Here is a 12,771-nt window from a genome sequence, read left to right as displayed (position 1 = left end):
CTAAAGCGAGAACTGGAATTTCAGAAGCATAAGGTACTAATATTGAAGAAGAACCAACAATAAACACTAGTACATATACACATGTAGAATTTTCGAGTATCATTAATCAATATAGTGCTAAACTGGGGTACATTTGGATAATATATTCCTAGGAAAGAACAACTTCTTTCCATACAGACTTTTATATATACATATACACACACACACATGTATATATATAGTCAGACACACATATATATGCATACAGACACACACATATTGAAGACGAATCTCAAGACACTGAGCCTTACAGAGGAGATGACAAAGGACCAGGATATCTGGCGCCTTACTGTATTCAAGAAAATCTGTTAATCACAGCAGAACTGATATCCTAAACCACCTTGGTTAATGCTTGTCTGTGAGGAGCTCTACCCCATGCCAACCTGTATCCTCTTCCCCAACCCCATCAACTATCCTCTCCCACCTTTCATCCCCTAATATCTATTACTTCTCTATCACCTGAAAGCAGAATAGGCACATACTACATCCCCCTGCTTTCTCAGTTACCACTTTTTACTTTATCTTCTGCTGCCTGCTGTCTCCACCAGCCACTCACCTCCTTTCTGTGCCTTCTGCCCCATGCTGTTTGCCATCACTAACACCTCACTTATTAGCTATCACCCTCAATACTCTTGAATACTTGCCACAACCCTCCTCCTGTATCTCACTTCCTCATTGGCCTCAGTCACCTCTAATTTGCTGACCCGTCCAGTCATAAAGTCTGTATCACTCTACTTATTCACACCACCTCCAATGTCCCTGGGTATGTCCCAACACATTTTCACCACCATCTCTTTCACTATCACTCTCTTTTTCTCACTTTCTGTTTCATCCACTCTCTTTATCTTACTCTCTAACTCATCCTCCTCTCTTTTTCAAATGGAATATTCTTGTACCTACTCTACAGCAGGACACCTATCCCTGTCTCTCTATACCACTAATATCCCATCAACTGGCATAAATACCCTCCCACTCCCGACTACTTTGTCTTTCTAGTTGAATATGTCTTTGTCTTGCAAGTTACTTGGTGACCCTGTAAATGCTGTGCCACAAAAAAAGCACTGGTGCTGGTGCCACATAAAAGACACTGGTGCTAGTGTCACATAAAAGGCACCCAATACACTCTGTAAAATGGTTGCCATTAAGAAGAGCATCCAGCTGTAGAAACTATGCCAAAATAAACTTCACAAATAATAAACTTTCCAATGAATTTTAAACTAAAACGAATTCCACTCACTTAATTTAATGATGTTACTAACAAATTTCAAGACAAAGACAGAAAAAAAATTATTGAGTTCTGTACATCACATCCTTACCCCAAGCATTCCAAAACGCTCGGTAAGTATCCATCCCATGAGCCAATCTATATCATACTTGTGGTTCATGATCACTAAAGCATGTTCCTTGCCGATATATTGTAAATCTGAAGGTTCAATGTATAGTACACATTCGGTTCCAGACCACCATTGTCCAAGGAATGTAAACTCTGAAAATGAAGGATACACATATGAATTGCAGCAGATTATAAGGAATGGAAAGATGGGGGAAATTGATAAAAAATAGAGGTAGTTCTAATGGATAGAATATGTAAAAGAATAATTAAAATATTACATTAGAAAAATTATTCTCCATCAAGCAATTCTCCCTTAGCTGCCACAATTTTGTGTGTGTGTGTGTGTGTGTGTGTGTGTGTGTGTGTGTGTGTAGTACATGTATACACTTGGTTCATAGGATCCTCTGGTCACTGCCATTATGAGAAAATATACAAGGTGACCACTGTTACCCTTATAGTAAACTTGCAATGAATGCTGACAGAGATCTGTAACAAAATTAAGAGATATTTTCATGCAGGTGGCGCCTTTGGGTCTGGATAGTATACACTCTGCCTACACCACTAACTGGAATACTTTTTTATTTTTTTAACCTGCTGTATCTGGAAGAAGGGATTGTCCATAATCTTTGCAAAACTACAGACTACAACTTGGAGCATGCATACATGCATGCATGCATCCATCCCCCCCCCACACACATACATACATACATAGATACATATAACCACACACACACAGACAAACATTACATGTATTCACTTTTATGTATTAAGATTATCCAAGATACATTCCAGAGAACCATTTAGCAGTAAGTAGATAAATAAAATGTTTCACTTTTTAAATAATTAAATTTCATAAAAAAAGTCAAATTAAAAATAGTTTATATTTAAGAAACAAGAATGCATAAAGGACACAATTTCTGTTGTATTTATTGCCATAGTTTCTCTGTCATTATATAAATACATTACTGACATTTATGCTTACCTAGCAACACAATCTGTAGCAGGTTTAAAAAAAAAAGGAAACCAGTTTTGTGGGGATGGATTGGGCAGTTAACATTAAGATTTTTAACATCAAATGGAATAGACAAATAATATATCTACCAAATTTTCCAGCCTAATTTATAGTCAGACCATAATTTATAGTCAACTTAGACATCAAGACAACTTTAGAAGACCAAAAATTCCATGTGAAAAGCAACAATATTTAGAAAGATAGTGACAAAGTTTGAATGTTTACATTACATGTTTACACTATTTTTATACTATGTTGACTTGCATACTGGAAAATATGGTATCTCATTTATAATATAGAATCAAAAATGAAAGTTTAATTTTACTTACGACACCACCACAGGTATGCTAAATAGCTGTTGACTTTGCGATAGAGATCTTTATTAAGAGGCCAGAGAACTAAGGTTAGTGCCATCAGGAAGCATGTGATAAAGCCACTGACTAAAAGAATGTAACAAAACAGAAAATGGAGAATGGACCATGTCTTCATTCGTGTCCAAAGACCAGCCATTGTGATCGGCTGAAATAGAAATGGTAAAAGGAGCCTTATTAAAAGATAATTAACAATTAAAAGATAATTGGTTAAAATAAAGTAAAGGAAAAATAAAAGATTTATATTGGTGTTGTAGCACAGTAGGTGATGTGCTGGAAATGAAAGTGGACATTAACAGGTGATAAGAGGAAGGGAACACTAGTGGGTGATAAGAGGAAGGGGAACATTAGTGAGTGATAAGAGGAAGGGGACATTAATGAGTGATAAGAGGAAATGAGGTAACAAAGCGGGTGATTTGAACATCCTCTCTTTCTCTGTGGCATCCACTTTTTCTCTTGGCAGAGAACAAACACTTGTGATCAAGGGATCCTCAGAAAATCTATCTCCTAGCCAGCATGAAGAGCAGTGGTTCTCAACTGGGGTCCATATGACACTTGAGGGGGGGGGGGGGGTCTATGTAAGATTTTGTCATTTAAATTTGTGTGCAAAAAATTGGTAATACTTCTACAATACACAAAATAGTGTACCAATTCTTTCTACAGTTCCCAATAATATTTAATTATAAATATATGATAAGACTTTTTTTAACATTAGATGGCCATGGGGATCCACTCAAGTAAAATACAGATCAAAGGGGACTGTAGGTAGAAAATGGTTGAGAATCACTGAGGTAGAGAATAGAATGTCTCAGGGCTGGACAACAAGTTCCACTCAGAACTTAAGGAATTTTCCTCTTTGGAGTCATTTTCCAGCTCGAGATAAGAGATTTTCCCATCTTTTATACTACAAATGCAAATATTTTATGATGAGGTAAATTACTTAAAATTAAAAACTAATTTATTATACTGATGAGGGACCTCTACATGGTTGCTAAACCTGTTAGAAGTAGCAGCCAAATCTCCCACAAATCACATATAGCAAAACCAATTTCTGTTATGGCATATTCAAAACAATCAGGCTTTTATAGGCACAGCATGTTAATTTGTAATGATGGTTGATTTAACTATCATGCCAAGTTTTGAACGTTGGTTGAGTCTTATGTTGTGATTGGCTGAGTATTGCATAGGATTTGGATTGATGGTCCAATCATGTTGCATGTAGTACATTCTCAAACTAATTGGTATGTGCTCTGGAGCCTACCTTTTCCCATAATTTGGTGCAACAAATTATTTACAGGCATAGAGGTGAGAGTTATGCTGGTTTCCTGCTGTTTTTCACCAGAGAAAAATTAATATAACAGAGTACGTGTAATCAATGACAACCCAGACTGAATTATCCAAATGGTGGGTGACTATAACCACCAAAAGTTGTAATGTTTCTTGCTTGATCCACTGTACCCTTTTACAAAAATAATAAAGTCTCACTGTTATTTTAAAGTTTGTTTTTGTTTCTTTTGTTACATCCATGAGTGAACACACAAAATTATATTGTACAATGGTAGACATGATTCAGTAGTAAAACCAAGGAAGACTTTAGCCTCATCGTAAAACATACTTTACTGGCTTGAAAGAGGAAGGATACACTGGATAACAAAATTAAGAGGCAACAGGAATGACTGATATGCTTTGATTGTACATCTGCATATTCAGAGCTCCTTTGGAATTAAACAATTACAAACTTACAGACATGTTGTTGTTGAATATTCTGTTGGTCAACTCTGACACTGACAAAGTAGTCAATAAAATGGCTGGAAATAACTGCTTTGCAATACTTCTAAAGATCTAATAATATGAAGTAAACTTTGCTGTGCAGTAACTGCTACATGATATACAGCATGTCAGATAGTCAAGATATTTCATATTTATATTAATAAGTGGCAAAGTAGATTTTGTTGATGGACATCATTATCATCCCATCATGTCTGTTTTCCATGCTGATAAGGGTTACACAGTTCAACAGGATTCAGTAAATCCCAGTACAATATATAGCTCCAATGTCTCCATTTTGGTATAGTTTCTAAGGCTTGTGTGTTTCCTAACACTAAATACTTCGCAGAATGTACTGGGTGCATTTATGATGACACCAGCATGATAGAGTTTACTTTGCTATCAGCAAGACTAAAGAGCCCTCTCAAGCCTTAAATTGGTGCATTTATGATATTCAATTTACCAACCAATTACAGAGTGTACTGAATGCTGTTTGTGACACCAGCGCTAGTGGGATCACTTCGTAGTTTGCAAGGTGAAAGAGATCCTCCATGATAAATGAAGCAGATTTAATGTTGTGAGAGGGAACAGCATTGGAGACTAGGGTGAGGGAAAGAGGAAGGGTAATATCAAGAGTTAATGAAGGAGAAGGAAGACAAAATGGTAATGGTGATGGGATGGGTTTAGTACATGGATCCAGCAATGGGTGGGCCAGTCTGCTTGTCATGCCAGCATGTGTTGGATGGTCTGGTGGTGCCCAAATCAGTTGGATTTGAACTCAGGACATAAAGAGCCAGAAGAAATAAAACAAGACATTTTTCTGATGCTCTAACAATTCTGCCAGTTCACTGCCTTAGTGTAAATTACATATCATATAAGTGGTTGTTAATACAATGACAGTATAGGTAATCCTAAGCTAGAGAAAAATAATGTGAAACCAGACAGATCACACATTCTAGACAAATGAGATTCAGTAATATAGAAGAGCTCAACTTTGATTGATTGCACTCCTCCCTTACAAGTTCGTGGTTTGATGCCTGAAGTAGGGAATATTTTAACAAATAAAATTGAAACAAGAGCATGATGTTCATGTATTTAACTTTTTAAAATTTAGAACTGGCTGAAAAGATTTGCTAGCAAGATAAAATTGAAATAACAGAAGAAAACAAAAAAAAAAAATATACATACATTCACACATCAAAATTAACTTTCTAGATATTTTAGCTGCCAAAGACATTAACTACTTCCAGCACACCCAAGGACCTACTTGTAGTAAATTTCTTTTACAGCTAGTTTAGTGCTTAACATTAGTTTTATAATGTTAATCAGCGAAAAGATTCAGGATGTGAGTCTAATTCAGATAACATGTGTACGTGATCTCATTATTTATTCCTGCCACAGCTATTCAAACTGAAGAATTAAATGTATTTCTCCAGTCTATTTCTACACAACAAAATGTTATAGATTTGAACTGGTAGTTCAATATATTATCTACACAGCAATTTCCCTTCTTATTTCTCTACCTGGACTTGTATATTTTAAATCCTTGGGATTCATTGGAAGTGTGTCTGGTGTGTCAAACAGTGCAATATCTCTGAAAACACTCCTCAATTGTTTTTAAAATATGAACTGCATACTTCAGAACTAAAGTTTCAGGATAACATGTCCACAGTAAAACGAGTACAATGGATTTATTTACATATAACTGTGTGATCAGGAAGTACATGCTCTAAGTAATAAATGCATAGGAAAAAAAATCAGCGAAAATTCAACAATTTTGTATTGAGTCAGCTTCAAAGAAACAAGACACAGCTGCTTTGAAGACATCAAGTGCACAGCTAAGGTTTAATGTTGAGCTTATGATCTTAAAAGTAAAGCATAAACGGAAACTAATAATCAAAAAATTATACACGTTTCTTAAAATAATAATCCTTAAATGCTTATAAAAAAAATTACTAGACAAATTAATTCTTTTATATAAGAAAATATTTCTAGCATTGATCCAAAGCAATTTTATTGTAATGAAAGAGAACTACTTAACCTCATTGGAATAGGAATTAATTCTATAAAACAATATATTTCTAACCTCCATAAAAAAATAATTAGGAGCTTTAATTCTGAGAGAGAACATGAGTATAATAGCCAAACAATCATAATTTTGACCAAGATGATTCTCATTAGATTTAATGCAATTAGAACACCATGGACTATTTATTATATATTATGTATAAACTAGTGTCTTATTCATCATACAACAAGCAACTTTGGAAGTATACTTTTGCTACTGTTGAATATGATGCACAATAATTATAATTTAACTTTTATCAAATTTCTTGGTGCTTACTTTTCGAAAGAGAAATATGCATAACTCTAAAATAAAATTAATTGAAGTATTTCGTGTTGCAAGATAGTGTGTACTTGAAGTATTTCGTGTTGCAAGACAGTGTGTGAGAGAGAATCGTGATGTCGTGGGAGAGAAATGTGTTTGCATGGATGATGGTTACACTTGCACTAAACGAGGCTGCAAAGAAAGAGGTTTGGAGACGCCACTACGAAAGAATGCTCAATGAAAAGAATGAATGGGAGAAAGAGACGTTAAATGATGATGATGATGAAATTTCTTATTTGTATAACTTTACCTATAACTACTCTCCTTCACCTTTCTATGATTCTGTCTTTCTTACTCTGTGTGGGTGTGTGTGTGAAACAGAGAGAGAGAGAGAGAGAATTCCTTTACTCATTATCTACCACCAGGCCCAGTATGTACATTCATCCTGTGCCTTTTATGTTAATTCTTTCTGTATCACTCACTTTCTTTCTCTCTACCTCCTTCTGTACAATGTGAGGTGTGATTGGAGAAATCAACTCACCAGCCAACCAACATTTGTAGGTATTATGTATGCTATTATTTGTACACATGCTGCCTTCCTTGCATGTGGTAGCTATTTTGCTACTAGTCAGCACTGACCGGATTGTAGACAGTTGATAGGGCATATTTGCGGAGGACCAGTTGCACAAGGGCTAGTCGCAGACAGTAAATGATGATGATGACACACAACTCCCACGCACACACGTGCACGTGTGTGTGTGTGTGTGTGTGTGTGTGTGTGTGCGTGTCAGTTGACAGCCTGAATGTATCATTTGGAGGTATAAATTTTGCAATCAGAGTACAAGAAAAATTACATTCTTCATGAACTTTACTAGGTTATAATTCCAAAATTGTTATAGAGCAAACTTACAAATACTTTTTTTTACATAAAATTTAATTCATATCACCTGTAGTGTGTTATATAAACGTTGTGATAAAACCAAAATTATAATTTCTCAGTTATTAAGCACATATACTCTCTCTCAGGTTAAAAACTCCAAAGTTACTTCAGATTAAGGTTTGTTTTATAGAATTAACTAATTGCCCTCATTTGAAACAAATGAAACAAAGAATGTACATACTTAGTTTCTGTACTGATCTCTTTCAGACCACCAATTCACCATATGCTTAATCTAGAATCAGATATTTTGGTAGTTAATAAAAAGTATTATCCAAATCTAATATTATATATGACTAGACAAGTTACTGAGCTTACCTCAAGAGCAACAATAATAAATGAAATAAGAGTAATGAATATGGGGGGAGGTGGAGGAGATAAAACTTACAATAACTAATCTGAGCATTCAACTTTCAAAGTAATGCAATCTCCAAAAGACCATTGCAACCATGGAACCATAAGTCGTATTAAGTAATTCAGAGCCTATCCTTTTGTAATCAGCAAATGTAGAATGACTAAAGTAGGTTGGCAATGAAACAGACATTGACAATGACAAGAAAAAGTAGGTTTTAATATCTTCTATATAATCATACTGAAGATAAGGTTTCCTAAAAATATCCAGAATTAATGTGTGTTCTATAAAGTACAATTAGGTGATAATTTGTTAAATTTCAATAAAAAGATTTTAAAAAAAAACATAGCCTGAATAATTTACTTATTGCTCCAGGTACAGTCATTCCATTTTTATTTTGTTAGACAAACAGCCATAATGAATTTTAACATGGTGCTGATTTTAAAATAAAAGGAAAATCTAACAAGTGCATAGAAGCATCCTGGCATGCTAGCTTGCTTATGCATTATTATTAAAGCTATTTGATAACTGTAATACTTAAATAGGTCTATTTAACTATGAATTACAGCTTGAAACACCAGTTGCTTAGTGAACTTGGAATGACAAAAACAATACCAACTAAAATGACTAAATGGATGAATTAAACTGAAGTCATCATCATCATCACCACCATTACCATCATCACTTAACATCCATGTTCCATGCTGGCATGGGCTGGACAGTGAGAAGATCTGATGGGTTCAAGGATTGCATTGTGCTCCAGTGTCTGCTTTGACATGATTTCTATGACTGGTTGCACTCTGGCTATCATGGTAGTTAGATCAACACGAGCAGAATATTATTGGAAACACTGATAATAAACAGAAGCATCCATGTACTTCAACCTTGCACCTATAACAGGTTAATTACTATACTCCTCTTACTTATTAGATAAGCTGCAAAGAATAGGCTTTGACCATACCATTTTTACATTTATTTAAACTAACAAGTAACTCTTGTGAGATTAGTGCATTTAAGTTACAAAATAAATCGTTGTGCAAATGATTGAGGAAAATTCTAGAACAGGCATGGGCAACCTTTTTTAAGAAGTGGATTACATGAGACATAGTTCATAATTAGGTGGACCACACTACTTAAAAATCTTAAGGTTTATTTTTCATTCAGAGTGCCATTTGGTATGTCTTGGAGGCCACAGGTAGCCCATGACTATTTTAGAATGATGCAGTACAGGAGAAGTGAAGAAAATGCTTTGTGTGTATACAGTCAAATAAATGTAAAAAAAAAAAAAAAAAGAATTGTTACAAATTAGGTTTGATTTCAATTAATACAAATGCACTTATATTAAAACTTGTTCAGCCATATATCTGTTATAAAAGTATGATAAAACGTGCAAGGATACTTACTTCTACTAGATTCTTTTAAGTGAAAACAACCACAAGAGACTGCTTGTGATTCAGCACACATACAATAGATCATCTGTTCTCAGAGAGCATCAATCAGTAGCTGTTGAAATTTGAGATCATTCTGATTGTCATAATTTCTTTCAGTGTGCATCATTTTTAGGATTTATGTTTCTTAAACGTTATCAGAAATTTCTGAAATTCAAAAACAGAAAAGATCATATCTTTAAATGCCCAGGAGAAGTTGTTAATACGATTAGTTATTTTCAGAGATATTTAACTTCATCATGAGGGTGTGTATTTTACAATATGTGTATTTCTATAAGTTTGATCAGATTGTTATCTGATCACTTCTGTACAGACTAGATTATTGCTGGAACCTTTATTTCTAAAATAACATTAATAACATTTGAATATGAAGTGGGGTGGGTACACATCCAAGAATAAAACACCCAATAACATCATAGTGTGTGTGTGTGCATGTGAGTGTTGGTATATATATATATATATATATATATATATGCACACACTCTAAAGAAATCAGTATAATCTTACTAAGACAATATAACCACCTAATGAGAGAATTTGCTTGCAATTTAATTGTACTTGATTACTTTATTTTCTGTAAGTCAATAATATCTAAAAACAGAGGGATGTGAATCATGCTAAATTATCAGATGTTATTTGTTTTCATATTGATAAGAGGCAGAAACAAAGTAATATGGTTTCCAGATGTTTTAACAGATATCCACTTATTTTCAAAAGTGTTGATATCCACTTATTGAGTTGTTGTTGATAGACACCAGCTGTTACACATAACCCTAATTTTTGTGTGTTGGCATCATGTATTGTAGTTAATTGCAATAGATGTAAATAAAATATAGGAGGTTGTGTACATTTTATAAATAATCATAACATACACACACACAACACACATACAGCCACATGTTTGTTTTTATAAACAGTTACAAATAAAAATAGTCAGACATAAAACTGCAGGACCATTCAATAGCTTACAGCATAGAGATATATATTTTACTTTTACAAGGAAAAGGTTTGACAGACTGTGGTATATAACATTTGTAAATTATACAGCATGTAATATTTATAATATATAGTGAGAGCATACACAGCCAAAACTGTCCTAGAAAAAAATAAAATATGCTGGCATCCCGTTGGTTACAACAATGACGGTTTCAGTTAATCTGATCAACAGAATTGTGAAATTAACATGCATGCGGTTGAACACTCCACAGACACATGTACTTATAACGCAGTTCTCAGGGAGATTCAGTATGACACAGTGTGACAAAGCTGGCCCTTTGAGATATAGGTACTACTCATTTTTGCCAGCTGAGTGGACTGGGGCAATGTGAAATAAAGTGTCTTGCTCAAGGACACAATGCATCGCTGGGAATTGAACTCACGACTTTAGGATCATGAGCTGAATACCCTAGCCACTAAGTCATTCACCTTCACAAAAATAAAATACATATCACTATCACCATCATTTTAACATAACCTTCCTATGGTTGCAAGAGTCTGATGGAATTTCTTAAGGCAGATTTTCTATGGCCAAATGCCGCCCTTCTTGTTCCAACCTTCACCTGTTCCCAAGCAAAGAAACATTTTCCCCATGATCAGACATTTATTCTTCTTTTTTGCATAATATTGGAGATGAATGACACTGCTTATATGACAGTGACACTCATTAACAAGTATATTGTGATGTCAGGACATGGAGATACAATCATATACACACACACACACACACATGCACACATGTATACAATGGGTTTCTTTCAGTTTCTGTCAACGAAATCCACTCTCAAGACTTTGGTTAACCTGGGGTTATAGTGGAAGACTCATGCCTAAAGTGCCACATAATGGGACTGAACCCAAACTCACGTCGTTGGGAAGCAAACTTCATAACCACACAGCCACAACTACACCTATTATACGCGTATTTGTGTGTGTGTTTATATTTCATGTATTGGGCCATCAGATAAATAACGTGGATTTTTTATACTTCTTTTATTTTTCATGTGGGCATCGCTGTGTGGTAAGAAGCTTGCTTCTCAACCACATGGGTCCAGGTACAGTCCCACTGCATGGCACCTTGGGCAAGTGATTTCTACAATAGCCTCAGGCAAACCAAAGCCTTGTGAGTGGACAGAAACAGAAAGAAGCCTGTTGTATATATATATATATATATATATATATATATATATATATATATATATATATATATATTGATATATATATATATATATATATATATATATATATTGATAAAAAAGACAACAAAAGAAAGAAAGAGATCTCGATATTATGTAAATAGAGGAATTTATCTGTAAAAATATGTGACACTTATTCGGTAGCCATGATAAAACTCCGAGTTTCAGATGCCAGGGCAGAAACCCACATTGCCATCTCTTTAGTTATCTGGCCATTGAAAATTGCTATGGAAAATGACCGTTAAACAAAGGGAAATTACTGTGTGGTTGACCATTATTAAGACAAAAGAGCTATAGACCGCTAAGTAAGGGGAGGGAGTAAAGGTAAGGGAGTAAAAATGTCCGTAGTATTCGCGTAAGCGCACCAATCCGTACATGCGCCTATATGTATATACTCAACCACCCTCGCTTGAAACACACACATGCTCACCCACATATTCGCCAAAAAAAAAAAAAAAAAAAAAATATATATACCTGCATACACACCCACACACACGCGCGCAACACCCTCGCACCCATACACACACACGCAAAAAAAAGGTCCATACACACGTCAATATACGCACATGCTCAAGAAGAAAAAAAAACAGGGCTAAAAGCAAAATACAGAAAAATGTGTGAAAAAGCTATAAGGGCAAAAACGTGTCTATATGCGCATATTCTCGCATGCACACACATATATCTATATATGCATGTACCCGCGCACACGCATATATATATATATGTTAGTGTGTTTACAGCCCCATAATTTAGCGGTTTGGCAAAAGAGACCGATAGGATAAGTACTGGGCTTACAAAGAATAAGTCCTGGGGTCAATTTGTTCAACTCAAGGCGGTGCTCCAGCATGGCTGCAATCAAATGACTGAAACAAATAAAAGAATAAACCATGTCATTTCTAAATCTAAAATATACTCTCCTTCATTTTCTACAATGATCTTCCATCTATCTAGTAGACATGCAAGGCCCCTCTTCCAAAATTCATTTGTCTATGCT

General features: G+C 34.9%; 1 protein-coding gene across 24 annotated transcripts in view; it reads right to left on the bottom strand.

Annotated features, from left to right (window-relative positions):
• Nucleotides 1–12,771, bottom strand: part of LOC106868682 (1-acyl-sn-glycerol-3-phosphate acyltransferase delta) — a 75,822-nt gene that overhangs the window by 40,436 nt on the left and 22,615 nt on the right. For 8 of the 24 annotated variants that reach the window (XM_089346628.1, XM_052977728.2, XM_089346634.1 and 5 more), the window contains 4 exons: nt 12,573–12,640; nt 9,544–9,735; nt 2,714–2,903; nt 1,356–1,525 (listed from right to left, as the gene is read on the bottom strand). In XM_089346628.1, the coding sequence (XP_089202754.1) occupies nt 1,356–1,525; nt 2,714–2,894 (351 nt within the window). In that variant the 5' untranslated portion in view covers nt 2,895–2,903; nt 9,544–9,735; nt 12,573–12,640. Of the gene's footprint in view, nt 1–1,355; nt 1,526–2,713; nt 2,904–7,972; nt 8,024–9,543; nt 9,736–12,572; nt 12,641–12,771 lie in introns of all 24 variants that reach the window. The other 16 variants (XM_089346645.1, XM_052977738.2, XM_014914063.3 and 13 more) reach the window with 3 other exon arrangements.

Source organism: Octopus bimaculoides, chromosome 2 (genome assembly GCF_046866305.1).
Source record: "Octopus bimaculoides isolate indiv1 chromosome 2, ASM4686630v1, whole genome shotgun sequence".
In the NCBI taxonomy this organism is placed as follows: domain Eukaryota; kingdom Metazoa; phylum Mollusca; class Cephalopoda; order Octopoda; family Octopodidae; genus Octopus; species Octopus bimaculoides.
Note: the sequence above shows the minus strand (reverse complement) of the source record. Positions and strands in the feature narration are given on the sequence as shown.